Consider the following 18,094-nt stretch of genomic DNA (forward strand, 5'->3'; position numbering starts at 1 on the left):
GCTGAGGACCTTTTTCCTCGTCCCCTTCCTCTACCTGCCAAGAAAGGGGAACCTTTAGCCTTTTTGTATCTATTGGGCCGAAAGGACTGCATCTGAAAGTGATGAGGTTTCATTGCCAGCGTAGGAGCATAAGGCAAAAAAGTTGATTTACCTGCGGTAACTGCAGAAACTAAAGCATCTAGCCCATCACCAAACAAGGCTTCTCCATTATACGGGAGAGACTCCATATTTCTTTTGGAATCTGCGTCAGCATTCCACTGGCGAATCCACAACGCCCTCCGTGCCGAGACTGCCATGGTAGATGCTCTTGATCCCAAGAGCCCAATATCTCTCATAGCTTCACGCATGTATGCTGCAGCGTCTTTTATATGACTCAACGTAAAGAGAACCTTGTCTCTATCTATTTTGTCAATTTCAGAAGACAAGTTATCTGACCACTTTTCAATAGCACTACTCACCCACACACAGGCAATGGAAGGCCATGAGTAGTGTCCCACTGGCCACATAAATAGACTTTAATGTAGTCTCCAACTTGCGTTCTGCCGGCTCCTTGAGAGCAGCCATCCCAGGTGCAGGGAGAATCACCTTTTTTGTTAACCGTGACAGGGCCCTGTCTAAAACGGGGGGTGACTCCCACTTTGTCCTGTCCTCTACCGGGAAAGGATAAGAAGCCTGAATTATTTTGGGGATCTGTCACTTCTTTTCAGGGTTTGCCCAGACACCCTCAAAGAGAGTGTTCAGTTCATGAGGAGGAAACGTTACATTAGTTTTCTTTTCTTTAAAGAGGTAAACCTTCTGCTGAGGTAAAGAGGTAATTTTTATGTGTATAGAGAAAGGAATCAATCTACATGGAGGAGAAACCCAAGATTTGAAGACAGAGAAAGGGATTTTAATGTACCTATTAGAAACAGGTTCAATCCACTAAGGAGAGATCCCCAACATACAGAACAAGGAATAAACTCCCCTTCTTTTTTAAACTGGGGTCCTTGGACACCAAGAAGGAAATAGTTGCCCCTGATGTGGTCAATAAGACCCGTAGGGGGAAAAGAGGAGGTAAAAAAAACTATTAAAAAATCCATCAAAAGAAGAAAAAGAAAATCCAAGTCGAATTGGGAGGAGAGGTAGAAGGAAAGGGTAAAGTCTTCAACCTAAGTGACCATTCTCTGACAGAAGATGAACAATTAGTTTTAGAAAAGGGATTAAAATTCGCTCCCACATCTCAGATTAATTCTTTTGAGATGTATCTAGACCTCCAGAAGTTTGTTCGGAAGGTCAGTATAAAAAAGTTTTTTAAACAAAAAGGTGATATGAATCAGGAAACCTCTACCACAAACGCTCTTACCCCTTTTAAACCAAAATCCAAATTCTACCCTAAACACGTCAAAAATGGTAACATAGACTGTTTTAATTCCATGGTTACTAAGGATCTCAAAAAACTTACTAATGTTAAAAAGAGGAACCTTACTAGGAAGGAATTTTCTGCCCTTGAGTCTCTAAGGAATAATGAGGATATCATCATAAAACCGGCAGATAAGGGGGGTGGGGTTGTAATTTTGAATAAAGAGGATTATCTACAAGAGATCAATAGACAACTGGGAGACCAACAAACATATAAAAAATTAAGGAGCGACCCCACCCAAAATATTACTAAGAAACTCCTTGAATTAACAAATAAAGCTCATGAAAAAGGTATTTTGACTAAGAACGTAATGGATTTTGTGTGTATACAGGACCCTGCTATTCCTCCTATTTATGTTCTCCCAAAAGTGCATAAGCATCCCACTAAACCACCAGGGAGACCTATTATTGCGGGGGTGAATAGCATTACCTCTAATCTTTCCGCAATGGTAGATTTCTTCCTACAGCCTTTAGTTTGTAAAACCACTTCTTTCCTAAAGGATACAGGGGATGTTTTAAGAAAATTAGAAGCTATCCCCTGGAATGAAAACTGCACTTTAATTAGTGCTGATGTCACTAGTCTGTACACAATCATTGAATAGGAGAAGGGGAAAGAAGCTGTTACCCATTTTTTAAATACTAGTGAGTACTCAGAGGATCTTAAAGATTTTATTTTAGAGTCCATTGATTTTATTCTTAAGAACAATTATTTTTATTTTAATGGGTCTTATTATCTTCAAATAAGGGGAACCGCCATGGGCACCAGGTTTGCCCCCAGTTATGCTAATTTATTTATGTCTTATTGGGAATTAACTACTATTGATACATCCATCATGGGGGCAGGCCTGGTATGCTGATGGCGGTTCATTGATGATGTGTTTTTTATCTGGCAAGGGGGGGGGGAGACTCTCTTAATTAATTTTGTGAAGTTTTAAATCAAAACCATTTTAATATTGAATTGACTTTCAATAAAAGTGCAGATTTTCTAGTTTTTTTAGATTTGATTATTTATATAGAGGATGGATTAATATGTACTAAAACTCATAGAAAACCAACGGATTCCAACTCCTATATTGAAATATCGAGTGAACATCATAAGAGGAGGTTGGAGAATATTCCATTGGGGCAGTTTAAAAGACTGAAAAGAAATTGCACTAATGAAAGCACTTTACTTGACCAAACAAACTAAATGACTGCACGATTCCAACAAAAAGGATATCCAAAAAATCTTTTGGATACTGCACAGCAAAAAGTACAAATTATTGATAGAAAGGAGTTGTTAAAAGAAAAAACTAAACCTATAACAAAGAACACTAGGTATGAATGGGCCTATATTACGAAATATGGAGCCCATCATAAGAAAGTGGAAGGTATCATCAGAAAAAATTGGAAAATCCTAAAGGATGACCCTATCTTGTGTGATATCCTACCCGAGCAACCTAGATTCATATATAAAAAAGCACCCTCTCTTAAAAATATTTTAGTACAAAGTGCCCTAAAAAACGAGAAAGGAGCGAGTGAACGTAATGTTGGATTTCATCGATGCGGAACATGTCTGATGTGTAAATCCACTACAAAAAAGGGAATAGAAAGAAAAATTACTGAATTTGAAATAAAAGGCAAGAAGTATAAAATAAGAGAATTTATTACTTGCCACTCACGCAATGTAATTTATCTTATAGAATGTAACTGCGGCAAATTATATATAGGCAAAACTACTAGAAGCCTTAAAACAAGAACAGCAGAACACATTTATAATATTAAGAAGGGTCTTAGCACCCATCCGTTGTCTGAACACTTTTCAGTGGTTCATAACAAATGTGAAAAGGGAATAAAAAGATTCCTTGGGATTCAACTAATTAAGGGAAATAGGAAGTATAAAAATACAGAAAGAAAACTTGCGCAGAGTGAAATGAAGTGGATTTACAATTTAAATACTTTACAACCTGAAGGACATAATTTTGATTTTGAGTTAAAATGGTTTTTAGAGTAATTTTAACTATTTTATGTGGGACTCTTTTTAATGTTTTTTTTTTTCTCTCTCTCTTTCTGAGTCTTACATTAGAATGAAGATTTATTTGGAATGTTGGGATGTCTATCTCCCGGTATTAGGGATGGACTGGTCCGGAATATATAGTACGGCTAAGTTTTGGTGAGGAGATATGGCAGTGGATTCAACCTTTTTCCTGTATAACACCTTTTAAATGAATCAAAAGTGGAATTTACAAATGGCCGTCATGTGGAACGCAGCGGTGGAACGCATACGTCACATCCGGCAAGAGAAGTTGGAAGCCTTTCCCTTTTTAATTGCTGAGTTTCCTTTTGGGACACTTTTGGTAGATATATGTTAATATATTGAATATAGGGGATGTTTTATTAAGAACTTTTGAGATAGAAGTTTAGATGTCTCCAGCACGGATATACAAAGAAATTCTAAAATGGCCGCCATATGGAACGCAGCGGTGGAACGCATGCGTCACTTCCGGTCAGCGAAAACGGAAGAAGGTTTTGTTTTCGCTCCCGCAACCGTGAATTTTGCTATGAAATAAGTATCAGGTGGATGTGTTATTCAGAAATGCTGAGGACATTATATTTTATATATTTTATATACACTATAAAGATATAGCGATATTGGGACGCAAACGGAAGTGATGGATGAAGCGCATGCGTCACTTCCGGTCGGCGAATCCGGAAATGAGAAATGAGAATAATTGAAAGATTGTATCAATTAGTAAGGGTATAAATATCCATTTTGTTGTGATCCATATCATCCAAGCTTGAAAAAGGAGTTGTATGCTCCAAAACGCGTCGGTTGGACGATATGGATACCCTATTGTGAATGCACTGATTGGATTCCCTACTCAGCCTTCTAAAGACAAAAGCTTTTTGCGGTGGTGCCATCTGAACCACACTGGGAACTGATTGCTTTTTTGCTGAGAAAGCCATCTGCCCACCGCAAATTCATATAGAGGGTGAGAAATCTTATTTGGGACTAGTGCAATATATATGTTCATTCTGTGATCCTGTCTATGTTTTTATGTCAATATTGTGTCAATAAAACTGTTATTTTACACTACTCTCATCTTTGTTACAAAGGCGCCTATGCACACACAAAAAATCTTTTTTTGTTTGCATTGTACCATAGGGATATGGTGTTCCCTTTTTTTGTGTGACGGCTGCCCACTGTAACATTTATTGCGCACTTTGGATCTACTTTTCTATCTTTGAAAGAAGGGATCTCCGTAACCTCTAACACCTCCTTTATAGCCACAATCATGTACTGAATGTTTTTAGCTAATTTTGGATCTATTGCCCTGGAATCACCAGTGTCCACATAGGAATCAGCGTCTGTGTCGGTGTCAGTCTGTATAACCTGAGCAAATGACCTCTTATGGGACCCAGAGGGATCCCCTGTGGATGAAAACACAGAGTTTTGACAAATCACATCTTCCACAGACTTTCTCCAAGTTTCTGCATGAGACTCAGACTTATCCAATCTCTTACTGATATGACTCACACTATCACGTAATTCTTTCACCCATTCAGGCTCATGGTGTGCCGGTAGCGCCACCACATTACCACTCTGTGTCCCCATAATGGCTTCCTCAGGGGAAGAGCTCCCTGCCTCAGACATGTCACACACGTGTACAACCACACCACAGACACTCCGGGGCTTATAGGGGACAGACCCACAGTAAAATCTGTCAGAGGGATACAGAAGGAATTGCCAGCTCACAACTCAGCGACAGTAATAAATTGTCTGTGAAACACAAAATGCCAACAGAGCTGCAGCGCTTTTATAATTACACAATGTACATAGCACCAAATTTCACTGCGCCCCCCCCCCCCCATTTTGCACCCTGATACTTGTTTCAGCAGTGGAAGAGGACCAGCGGTCTTCTCTGCAGCTTGGAGGGAGAGAAAATGGCGCTGAGCAGTGTGCTGTCTGTCTGAGGAAGAAGCCCCGCCCCCGTAATGGCGCGCTTTCACTCAGACTTAGAGAGACTCATGTTTATACTGGCGGAGGTAGAACTGTGCCGCAGCAACTTATGCCCCTAATCTGCCAGTCCTATAAGGGTTCATGCTGCCCAGGGCGCCCCCTCCCCCCCTGCACCCTGCAGTGCCTGTGTGTGTGGGAGCATGGCGCGCAGCGTCCCCCCCCCCCCCCCCCCCCCGCTGCGCAGTACCTTTCTAGCCATCCCGATGTTGAAGAGTCTTTTTCCTCTTACACTCACCTGTCTTCTGACTTCTGGCGCTGTAAGGGGGGTGACAGCAGGCTGTGGGAGTGAGCACATAGCCGCAGCTAGCGTTCTGTAATCCTCAGGAGCTAATGGTGTCCTGTCAGCTTAGAAGCAGAGCCATGAAACTCACAGAAGTTGGTTTCTACTTCCTCCCCTAGGTCCCACGAAGCAGGGAGACTGTTGCCAGCAGTGCTCCCTGAAAATAAAAAACCTAACATAAGTCTTTTCCCGAGAAACTCAGTAGAGCTCCCCTGGAGTGCATCCAGTCTGCCTGGGCACAGATTCTAAACTGAGGTCTGGAGGAGAGGCATAGAGGGAGGAGCCAGTTCACACTCACTCTGGAAAAGTCTTAAAGTGCCCATGTCTCCTGAAAATCCGTCTATACCCCATGGTTCTGAAGTGACCCCAGCATACTCTAGGACGTAAGAGAAATAAGAAAACTTATGGCTGCTAAAAAACAGCAGCCCTCTGACCGTGGTCTGGCTCCTGCCGCACCAAACAAAAACTGACGTGCACATGCGTGTAGATGGTGACACTACAACTACTGGATGATCATTGTGAATGTCTGAGGTATTGATACAATGCAAATTTGTTGAGATATTGTTTCTTTTTCAGATGAAACCATGGGTCGTGCACGTGATGCAACTGGCAAAAGGGAGCCATTGGTTTTGGCCGAGACCGGAATTTGTTTGTTGATGATCCCTTGTAGACAGTGAGTAGTATCCAGCTACAGTGGAAGAAGCATGGACACCAAGGGGTAATATGCAATTAGCGGTGAATCGCGGCAAATTATCGCCGTTTTTAAATTCGACACAATTCGACTGTCCAATTTCGGCAAGTGGTTGCAGAAATTCACCATATTCAATGGAAAACGGATTCGACAGTCCCGCGGATGGGGGGGGGGGGCAGCCTCGGGCTTCACCCCTGGCCCTTGGGTGGCTGACCCCTTGATTGAAGGGGTCCCCACTCCCCCAGGGTACCCCGGCCAGGGGTGACTAGTTGGATATTTAATGCCACGGCCGCAGGGCACCGTATAAAAGTGACCCCCGGCTGTGGCATTATCTGTCCAGCTAGTGGAGCCCGATGCTGGTGTAAAAAATACGGGGGACCCTTACTCTTTTTGTCCCCCGTATTTTTTGCACCAGCACCAGGCGCAGAGCCCGGTGCTGGTTTTAAAAATACGGGGGTTCCCCTGTCAATTTTCCCCCCGGATTTTTAGAACCAGGACCGGCTCGAAGAGCCCGAGGCTGGTTATGCTTTGGAGGGGGGACCCCACGCCAATTTTTTCCGGGATTTTGCCATCCCATCTTAAAAAATTTTTTTTTTTAAATATATAAAAAATACTTGTGCCTCCAAAAGAGACAAACCAAGTACCTAATCCTTTCTAATATAAATAAATACGCTATTACCCAAAAAATAAACACAAAAAAAAAAGTTTCAATTTTTTTTTATTAGTTTCACCCACCAAAGTGTGGCGGATTGAAAATGACGAATTTACTGTCTAAAAGCACTGTTGTCGAATTTGCAAACTTCAATTGAATATACTTTGGTCGAATTGCAGCATTTGTATCAATGCAAAAAAGTCGAATTTGTCAAAAGTCGAATTTCAAAAAGTTGAATTTTGAAAGTCCGTTTTTTTGACGGAAAGTACTGAACTGCATTGACTAATTATTTTTTTTGGCGAAAAAGTCCAGTTTTTCACCAATTTCGGGAATTTGACAGCAATTGCATATACCCCCAAGAATCTCAGCGGCGGAACAGTGGGCGAAAGCAGATCATGACAAATCGGGACCACAGGCATTTAGGGCATCTAGCAACCACCAATCGTTACAAACCCATCAGGAACTGCTCCAACAGTACAATGCCGGACCCAGCCAAACAGTCCCACAGTCCCAGATCTGGTGAATTGGAGGGCCACGTGAGATGTGGCACATCAGACTGGTGCTCTGAAAACCAATCCAAGCCTTTCGGCCACTGTTCCGCCGCTGAGAGCATACATAAAGGTTAACACTAATGCGATAGCTGTTTTTATGGTAATTATTTTGAGCCATAGAGTAGGACCTGCAGTATAGTGGGGTCCCTTGTCAGGGGCTGCAGACTTAAATGCACTGAGCAATACATGAACTAAAACTCCACTGTTTATTATTGTTAGTTAAAATAGTAATGCAAGACACATTAATGTATGTAGTAAGGCTACTGCGAGACCTTAGATTGAGCAATATTGGATCTGGCCATTACATTCCCTAAAGTCATAACCTCAGAACTGCACAGAGCAGGAACTATTATTCACAAGTAATTAGGAATGTGTTCATCATGAACAAGTCCACAATTACTGTCTGAAGGTTACACAATTATTTCAAGTCTACACAACTGATATTTGAGAATAAAGCCTTTAACAGAAAACACCCCTGAAGAAGTCACTATTGACGAAACGCGTTGGTAGACACGCAATTTGGATTTAGAGTGAATTGGAGTGAATAAGAACAAGCACGCCCATGCAAGGATAACAACAAGTGCAAAACGCTTGTCTTATGTTTATACAGATGTGTACTTGTGTTAAGCTTTTAATCTGTTTTACTTGAAGTTCTAGATTCAAATTTCCTTTTATTTCTCAATCTTATACGAATTGTATTTGGTGATCTCAGATCTACTGTATAGCAGGAAATATATCATAACTGTATCATCTAACAAAATGCATATAAATTGGGAACTCCACAAAAACAATACTAATTATATTATATACATACATACATATATACACATTTATATATAATCACTAACAATAAACTTCTGCGTGTTATTTTTAATAACATTATACTGTTGTGTGTAATATCTCTCTACATGTGATATTTGTCATGGATAGCCTTGTGTTATAAACACCCAACTGAGAACAGGGCTGATGGCGGAGGAAGGTGTAGGATAAGAGATTGCTGTAGTGACTGAGCAATGAGAATATGTGACTTCTGTAATAAGTGTTTATTACTCACCTGTGCTGATATCTGTAGGGATCTCCTCCTCCTTACACTGCTGATCACCCCTCACATACGTGTCTTCTTCTCCCTCTGTATCTTCTGCCTTTATATCAGTCACATACGTCTCTTCTTCTCCCTCCATATCTTCTGCCTTTATATCAGTCACATACGTCTCTTCTTCTCCCTCTGTATCTTCTGCCTTTATATCAGTCACATACGTCTCTTCTTCTCCCTCTATATCTTCTAACTTTATATCAGTCACATACGTCTCTTCTTCTCCCTCTGTATCTTCTGCCTTTATATCAGTCACATACGTCTCTTCTTCTCCCTCTGTATCTTCTGCCTTTATATCAGTCACATACGTCTCTTCTTCTCCCTCTATATCTTCTAACTTTATATCAGTCACATACGTCTCTTCTTCTCCCTCTGTATCTTCTGCCTTTATATCAGTCACATACGTCTCTTCTTCTCCCTCTATATCTTCTGCCTTCATATCAGTCACATACGTCTCTTCTTCTCCCTCTGTATCTTCTGCCTTTATATCAGTCACATACGTCTCTTCTTCTCCCTCTGTATCTTCTGCCTTTATATCAGTCACATACGTCTCTTCTTCTCCCTTCATATCAGTCACATACGTCTCTTCTTCTCCCTCTATATCTTCTGCCTTTAGATCAGTCACATACGTCTCTTCTTCTCCCTCTATATCTTCTGCCTTCATATCAGTCACATACGTTTCTTCTTCTCCCTCTGTATCTTCTGCCTTTATATCAGCCACATACGTCTCTTCTTCTCCCTCTATATCTTCTACCTTTATATCAGTCACATACGTCTCTTCTTCTCCCTCTGTATCTTCTGCCTTCATATCAGTCACATACGTCTCTTCTTCTCCCTCTGTATCTTCTGCCTTTATATCAGTCACATACGTCTCTACTTCTCCCTCTGTACCTTCTGCCTTTATATCAGTCACATACGTCTCTTCTTCTCCCTTCATATCAGTCACATACGTCTCTTCTTCTCCCTCTATATCTTCTGCCTTTAGATCAGTCACATACGTCTCTTCTTCTCCCTCTGTATCTTCTGCCTTCATATCAGTCACATACGTTTCTTCTTCTCCCTCTGTATCTTCTGCCTTTATATCAGCCACATACGTCTCTTCTTCTCCCTTCATATCAGTCACATACGTCTCTTCTTCTCCCTCTACATCTTCTGACTTTATATCAGACAGACGTTCTTCCTAAATAACCCAAAAAACAAATAAAATGGCATTTGCATAGTGTTAGATTAAACTGAGGTGAAACAGTATAATATCAGTGTATAATACACACAGCTCCTCTACAGATCATATAGTGACAGTCACTTTGGTATATTGGGGAGACCCTAAATCCCACCTACCTGATCCTCCTGTGGGATCCTGTGATTCTCCTCTGTACAATCCTCGGAATACAGAGGACGGGGACATCTCTCTGGGGTATCTCTGTTACTGGGCCCATCTGTAGGAGACACACAGTGACCGAGTACAGTGTATATATGTGATTATCAGGTGATGTGTGTATATAGGGGGCCCCCATACCTGCTCTCCCCTATACAATACATGACAGTCTCCTCTTACCCAGTGATGTGAGGGGCCGGTGATTCTCCATCATCACGTCCTTGTACAGACCCCTGTGTTCCTCTATATGCTCCCCCTTCTGCATGGAGACATAGACAGTGACATCTTGACACCTTATAGGAACCTGACACAAACAGTGACACAGTCATCACCCAGACACATCCCCTGGTGTAACTGAATAATGTCCCATTCCCAGCAGTCACCTCTCCAGTCATCACCCAGACACGTCCCCTGGTGTTACTGTATAATGCCCCATTCCCAGCAGTCACCTCTCCAGTCATCACCCAGACACATACCCTGGTGTTACTGTATAATGCCCCATTACCAGCAGTCACCTCTCCAGTCATCACCCAGACACATACCCTGGTGTTACTGTATAATGTCCCATTCCTAGCAGTCACCTCTCCAGTCATCACTCAGACACGTCCCCTGGTGTTACTGTATAATGTTCCATTCCCAGCAGTCACCTCTCCAGTCATCACCCAGACACATCCCCTGGTGTTACTGTATAATGTCCCCTTCCCAGCAGTCACCTCTCCACTCATCACCCAGACACATCCCCTGGTGTTACTGTATAATGTCCCCTTCCCAGCAGTCACCTCTCCAGTCATCACCCAGACACGTCCCCTGGTGTTACTGTATAATGCCCCATTCCCAGCACTCACCTCTCCAGTCATCACCCAGACACATCACCCGTGTTACTGTATAATGTCCCTTTCCCAGCAGTCACCTCTGCAGTCATCACCCGGACACATCCCCTGGTGTTACTGTATAATGTCTCATTCCCGGCAGTCTACTCTCCAGTCATCACCCAGACACGTTCCCCGGTGTTACTGCATAATGACCCATTCACGGCAGTTAACTCCCCAGTCATCACCCAGACACATCCCACGGTGTTACTGTATAATGCCCCATTCCCAGCAGTCACCTCTCCAGTCATCACCTAGACACCTCTCCCGGTGTTACTGTATAATGTCCCATTCCCAGCAGTCACCTCTCCAATCATCACCCAGACACGTCCCTCTGTGTTACTGTATAATGTCCCATTCCCAGCAGTCACCTCTCCAGTCATCACCCAGACACATCCCCCGGTGTTACTGTATAATGCCCCATTCCCAGCAGTCACCTCTCCAGTCATCACCCGGACACATTCCCTGGTGTTACTGTATAATGTCTCATTCCCGGCAGTCTACTCTCCAGTCGTCACCCAGACACATCCCCCGGTGTTACTGTATAATGTCCCATTCCCAGCAGTCACCTCTCCAGTCATCACCCAGACACGTCCCCTGGTGTTACTGTACAATGTCCCATTCCCAGCAGTCACCTCTCCAGTCATCACCCAGACACATCCCCCGGTGTTACTGTATAATGTCCCTTTCCCAGCAGTCACCTATCCAGTCATCACCAAGACACATCCCCCGGTGTTACTGTATAATGCCCTATTACCAGCATTTACTTCCACAGTCATTACCCGGACACATCCCCTGGTGTTTCTGTATAATGTCCCTTTCCCAGCAGTCACCTCTCCAGTCATCACCCAGACACATCACCTGGTGTTACTGTATAATGCCCAATTCCCAGCAGTCACTTCCACAGTCATCACCCGGACACATCCCCTGGTGTTTCTGTATAATGTCCCTTTCCCAGCAGTCACCTATCCAGTCATCACCCAGACAAATCCCCTGGTGTTACTGAATAATGTCCCATTCCCAGCAGTCACCTCTCCAGTCATCACCCTGACACGTCTCCTGGTGTTACTGTATAATGTCCCATTCCCAGCAGTCACCTCTCCAGTCATCACCCAGACACATCCCCCCGTGTTACTGTATAATGCCCCATTCACAGCAGTCACCTCTCCAGTCATCACCCAGACACATCCCCTGGTGTTACTGTATAATGCCCCATTCCCAGCAGTCACCTCTCCAGTCATCACCCGGACACATCCCCTGGTGTTACTGTATAATGTCTCATTCCCGGCAGTCTACTCTCCAGTCATCACCCAGACACGTTCCCCGGTGTTACTGTATAATGACCCATTCACTGCAGTTACCTCCCCAGTCATCACCCAGACACATCCCCCGGTGTTACTGTATAAGGCCCCATTCCCAGCAGTCACCTCTCCAGTCATCACCCAGACACATCCCCTGGTGTTACTGTATAATGCCCCATTCCCAGCAGTCACCTCTCCAGTCATCACCCGGACACATCCCCTGGTGTTACTGTATAATGTCTCATTCCCGGCAGTCTACTCTCCAGTCATCACCCAGACACGTTCCCCGGTGTTACTGTATAATGACCCATTCACTGCAGTTACCTCCCCAGTCATCACCCAGACACATCCCCCGGTGTTACTGTATAAGACCCCATTCCCAGCAGTCACCTCTCCAGTCATCACCCAGACACCTCCCCCGGTGTTTCTATATAATGTCCCATTCCCAGCAGTCACCTCTCCAGTCATCACCCAGACACATCCCCTTGTGTTACTGTATAATGCCCCATTCCCCTTTCCCAGCAGTCACCTCTCCAGTCATCACCCAGACACATCCCCTGGTATTACTGTATAATGCCCCATTCACAGCAGTCACCTCTCCAGTCATCACCCAGACACATCCCCTGGTGTTACTGTATAATGTTCCATCCCCAGCAGTCACCTCTCCAGTCATCACCCAGACACGTCTCCTGGTGTTACTGTATAATGTCCCATTCCCAGCAGTCACCTCTCCAGTCATCACCCGGACACATCCCCTGGTGTTACTGTATAATGTCCCATTCCCAGCAGTCACCTCTCCAGTCATCACCCGGACACATCCCCTGGTGTTACTGTATAATGGCCCTCATTCCGAGTTGATCGCTCGCAAGGCGAATGTAGCAGAGTTACACACGCTAAGCCGCCGCCTACTGGGAGTGAATCTTAGCTTCTTAAATGTGCGACCGATGTATGCGCAATATTGCGATCACAAACGACTTAGCAGTTTTAGAGTAGCTTCAGACTTACTCTGCCTGTGCGATCAGTTCAGTGCTTGTCGTTCCTGGCTGACGTCACAAACACACCCAGCGTTCGCCCAGGCACTCCCACCGTTTCTCCGGCCACTCCTGCGTTTTTTCCGGAAACGGTAGCGTTTTCAGCCACACGCCCCTAAAACGCCGTGTTTCCGCCCAGTAACACCCATTTCCTGTCAATCACAATGCGAACGTCGGAGCGATGAAAAAGCCGTGAGTAAACTTACTTTCTTCATAGTACAGTTACTTGGCGCAGTCGCAGTGCGAACATTGCGCATGCGCACTAAGAGAATTCTCACTGCGATGCGATGAAAAACTCTGAGCGAACAACTCGGAATGAGGGCCAATGTCTCATTCCCGGCAGTCTACTCTCCAGTCATCACCCAGACACGTTCCCCGGTGTTACTGTATAATGACCCATTCCCAGCAGTCACATCTCCAGTCATCACCCAGACACATCCCCCGGTGTTACTGTATAATGCCCCATTCCCAGCAGTCACCTCTCCAGTCATCACCCAGACACCTCCCCCGGTGTTTCTATATAATGCCCCATTCCCAGCAGTCACCTCTCCAATCATCACCCAGACACGTCCCTCTGTGTTACTGTATAATGTCCCATTCCCAGCAGTCACCTCTCCAGTCATCACCCAGACACATACCCCGGTGTTACTGTATAATGTCCCATTCCCAGCAGTCACCTCTCCAGTCATCACCCAGACACGTCCCCTGGTGTTACTGTACAATGTCCCATTCCCAGCAGTCACCTCTCCAGTCATCACCCAGACACATCCCCCGGTGTTACTGTATAATGCCCTATTCCCAGCATTTACTTCCACAGTCATCACCTGGACACATCCCCTGGTGTTTCTGTATAATGTCCCTTTCCCAGCAGTCACCTCTCAAGTCATCACCCAGACACATCCCCTGGTGTTACTGTATAATGCCCTATTCCCAGCAGTCACTTCCACAGTCATCATCCGGACACATCCCCTGGTGTTTCTGTATAATGTCCCTTTCCCAGCAGTCACCTATCCAGTCATCACCCAGACACATCCCCCGGTGTTACTGTATAATGCCCTATTACCAGCATTTACTTCCACAGTCATCACCCGGACACATCCCCTGGTGTTTCTGTATAATGTCCCTTTCCCAGCAGTCACCTCTCCAGTCATCACCCGGACACATCCCCTGGTGTTACTGTATAATGGCCCTCATTCCGAGTTGATCGCTCGCAAGGCGAATGTAGCAGAGTTACACACGCTAAGCCGCCGCCTACTGGGAGTGAATCTTAGCTTCTTAAATGTGCGACCGATGTATGCGCAATATTGCGATCACAAACGACTTAGCAGTTTTAGAGTAGCTTCAGACTTACTCTGCCTGTGCGATCAGTTCAGTGCTTGTCGTTCCTGGCTGACGTCACAAACACACCCAGCGTTCGCCCAGGCACTCCCACCGTTTCTCCGGCCACTCCTGCGTTTTTTCCGGAAACGGTAGCGTTTTCAGCCACACGCCCCTAAAACGCCGTGTTTCCGCCCAGTAACACCCATTTCCTGTCAATCACAATGCGAACGTCGGAGCGATGAAAAAGCCGTGAGTAAACTTACTTTCTTCATAGTACAGTTACTTGGCGCAGTCGCAGTGCGAACATTGCGCATGCGCACTAAGAGAATTCTCACTGCGATGCGATGAAAAACTCTGAGCGAACAACTCGGAATGAGGGCCAATGTCTCATTCCCGGCAGTCTACTCTCCAGTCATCACCCAGACACGTTCCCCGGTGTTACTGTATAATGACCCATTCCCAGCAGTCACATCTCCAGTCATCACCCAGACACATCCCCCGGTGTTACTGTATAATGCCCCATTCCCAGCAGTCACCTCTCCAGTCATCACCCAGACACCTCCCCCGGTGTTTCTATATAATGCCCCATTCCCAGCAGTCACCTCTCCAATCATCACCCAGACACGTCCCTCTGTGTTACTGTATAATGTCCCATTCCCAGCAGTCACCTCTCCAGTCATCACCCAGACACATACCCCGGTGTTACTGTATAATGTCCCATTCCCAGCAGTCACCTCTCCAGTCATCACCCAGACACGTCCCCTGGTGTTACTGTACAATGTCCCATTCCCAGCAGTCACCTCTCCAGTCATCACCCAGACACATCCCCCGGTGTTACTGTATAATGCCCTATTCCCAGCATTTACTTCCACAGTCATCACCTGGACACATCCCCTGGTGTTTCTGTATAATGTCCCTTTCCCAGCAGTCACCTCTCAAGTCATCACCCAGACACATCCCCTGGTGTTACTGTATAATGCCCTATTCCCAGCAGTCACTTCCACAGTCATCATCCGGACACATCCCCTGGTGTTTCTGTATAATGTCCCTTTCCCAGCAGTCACCTATCCAGTCATCACCCAGACACATCCCCCGGTGTTACTGTATAATGCCCTATTACCAGCATTTACTTCCACAGTCATCACCCGGACACATCCCCTGGTGTTTCTGTATAATGTCCCTTTCCCAGCAGTCACCTCTCCAGTCATCACCCAGACACATCACCTGGTGTTACTGTATAATGCCCAATTCCCAGCAGTCACTTCCACAGTCATCACCCGGACACATCCCCTGGTGTTTCTGTATAATGTCCCTTTCCCAGCAGTCACCTCTCCAGTCATCACCCAGACACATCCCCTGGTGTTACTGTATAATGCCCCATTCCCAGCAGTCACCTCTCCAGTCATCACCCGGACACATCCCCTGGTGTTACTGTATAATGTCTCATTCCCGGCAGTCTACTCTCCAGTCATCACCCAGACACGTTCCCCGGTGTTACTGTATAATGACCCATTCACGGCAGTTACCTCCCCAGTCATCACCCAGACACATCCCCCGGTGTTACTGTATAATGCCCCATTCCCAGCAGTCACCTCTCCAGTCATCACCCAGACACCTCCCCCGGTGTTTCTATATAATGTCCCATTCCCAGCAGTCACCTCTCCAGTCATCACCCAGACACATCCCCTTGTGTTACTGTATAATGCCCCATTCCCAGCAGTCACCTCTCCAGTCATCACCCGGACACATCCCCTGGTGGGAATGGGATATTATACAGTAACACCAGGGGGCATGTCTGGGTGATGACTGGAGAGGTGACTGCTGGGAATGGGGCATTATACAGTAACACCAGGGGACGTGTCTGGGTGATGACTGGAGAGGTGACTACTGGGAATGGGACATTATACAGTAACACCAGGGGATGTGTCTGGGTGATGACTGGAGAGGTGACTGCTGGGAATTGGGAATGGGGCATTATACAGTAACACCAGGGGATGTGTCCGGGTGATGACTGTGGAAGTGACTGCTGGGAATGGGGCATTATACAGTAACACCAGGGGATGTGTCTGGGTGATGACTGGAGAGGTGACTGCTGGGAATGGGGCATTATACAGTAACACCAGGGGATGTGTCTGGGTGATGACTGGAGAGGTGACTGCTGGCAAAGGGACATTATACAGAAACATCAGGGGATGTGTCTGGGTGATGACTGGAGAGGTGACTGCTGGGAATGGGACATTATACAGTAACACCGGGGGATGTGTCTGGGTGATGACTGGAGAGGTGACGGCTGGGAATGGGACATTATACAGTAGCACCAGGGGACATGTCTGGGTGATGACTGGAGAGGTGACTGCTGGGAATGGGGCATTGTACAGTAACACCAGGGGACGTGTCTGGGTGATGACTGGAGAGGTGACTGCTGGGAATGGGACATTATACAGTAACACCGGGGGATGTGTCTGGGTGATGACTGGAGAGGTGACGGCTGGGAATGGGACATTATACAGTAACTCCGGGGGATGTGTCTGGGTGATGACTGGAGAGGTGACTGCTGGGAATAGGGCATTATACAGTAACACCAGGGGATGTGTCTGGGTGATGACTGGAGAGGTGACTGCTGGGAAAGGGACATTATACAGAAACATCAGGGGATGTGTCCGGGTGATGACTGTGGAAGTAAATGCTGGGAATAGGGCATTATACAGTAACACCGGGGGATGTGTCTGGGTGATGATTGGAGAGGTGACCGCTGGGAATGGGACATTATACAGTAACACCAGGGGACGTGTCTGGGTAATGACTGGAGAGGTGACTGCTGGGAATGGGACATTATACAGTAACACCGGGGTATGTGTCTGGGTGATGACTGGAGAGGTGACTGCTGGGAATGGGACATTACACAGTAACACCAGGAGAGGTGTCTGGGTGATGACTGGAGAGGTGACTGCTGGGAATGGGACATTATACAGTAGCACCAGGGGATGTGTCTGGGTGATGACTGGAGAGGTGACTGCTGTGAATGGGGCATTATACAGTAACACCAGGGGATGTGTCTGGGTGATGACTGGAGAGGTGACTGCTGGGAAAGGGACATTATACAGAAACACCAGTCATCACCCAGACACGTCCCCCGATGTCACTGTGTCAAGGGGTCAGCTTGCTGGGGAATTTAATAAGTGTGGAATTAAGAAGTGTGTTATCCAAACAGTTAAAAAAACAGCTGAACAAACATTGAGCACCAACAAGGAAAGGTAACTTACTTAAACCACTTAACCCAAAATGATCTCACAAACGACCACAGCATGTTCATCACACTACTGTTTCTTATTTCAATTCATTAAATTCTCACCAAATGTAACACATTCTCCACTCACCCTAAAACTCACCCCTCTGTGCACATTACAGCTTCTATTCTCCACTCTCCTCTTCTAACCACTCATGAGCTTTATACTTACTTCTCTGCAAGTACTTTGACAACCACAATTGGCCACCAGAATAAACGCTCGCAAACATCCACCAATATTTATCTC

The 18,094-nt window shown here is 45.6% G+C and overlaps 1 protein-coding gene across 1 annotated transcript in view; it reads right to left on the reverse strand.

Annotated features, from left to right (window-relative positions):
* Nucleotides 1-18,094, reverse strand: part of LOC134988562 (zinc finger protein 3 homolog) — a 42,905-nt gene that overhangs the window by 17,854 nt on the left and 6,957 nt on the right. The window contains exons 2-4 of the mRNA XM_063950559.1: nucleotides 10,221-10,299; nucleotides 10,004-10,101; nucleotides 8,627-9,845 (exon numbers count right to left, since the gene is read on the reverse strand). Coding sequence (XP_063806629.1) covers nucleotides 8,627-9,845; nucleotides 10,004-10,101; nucleotides 10,221-10,254 — 1,351 coding nt within the window. The 5' untranslated portion in view covers nucleotides 10,255-10,299. The remainder of the gene's footprint in view (nucleotides 1-8,626; nucleotides 9,846-10,003; nucleotides 10,102-10,220; nucleotides 10,300-18,094) is intronic.

Source organism: Pseudophryne corroboree, unplaced genomic scaffold (genome assembly GCF_028390025.1).
Source record: "Pseudophryne corroboree isolate aPseCor3 unplaced genomic scaffold, aPseCor3.hap2 scaffold_1081, whole genome shotgun sequence".
In the NCBI taxonomy this organism is placed as follows: domain Eukaryota; kingdom Metazoa; phylum Chordata; class Amphibia; order Anura; family Myobatrachidae; genus Pseudophryne; species Pseudophryne corroboree.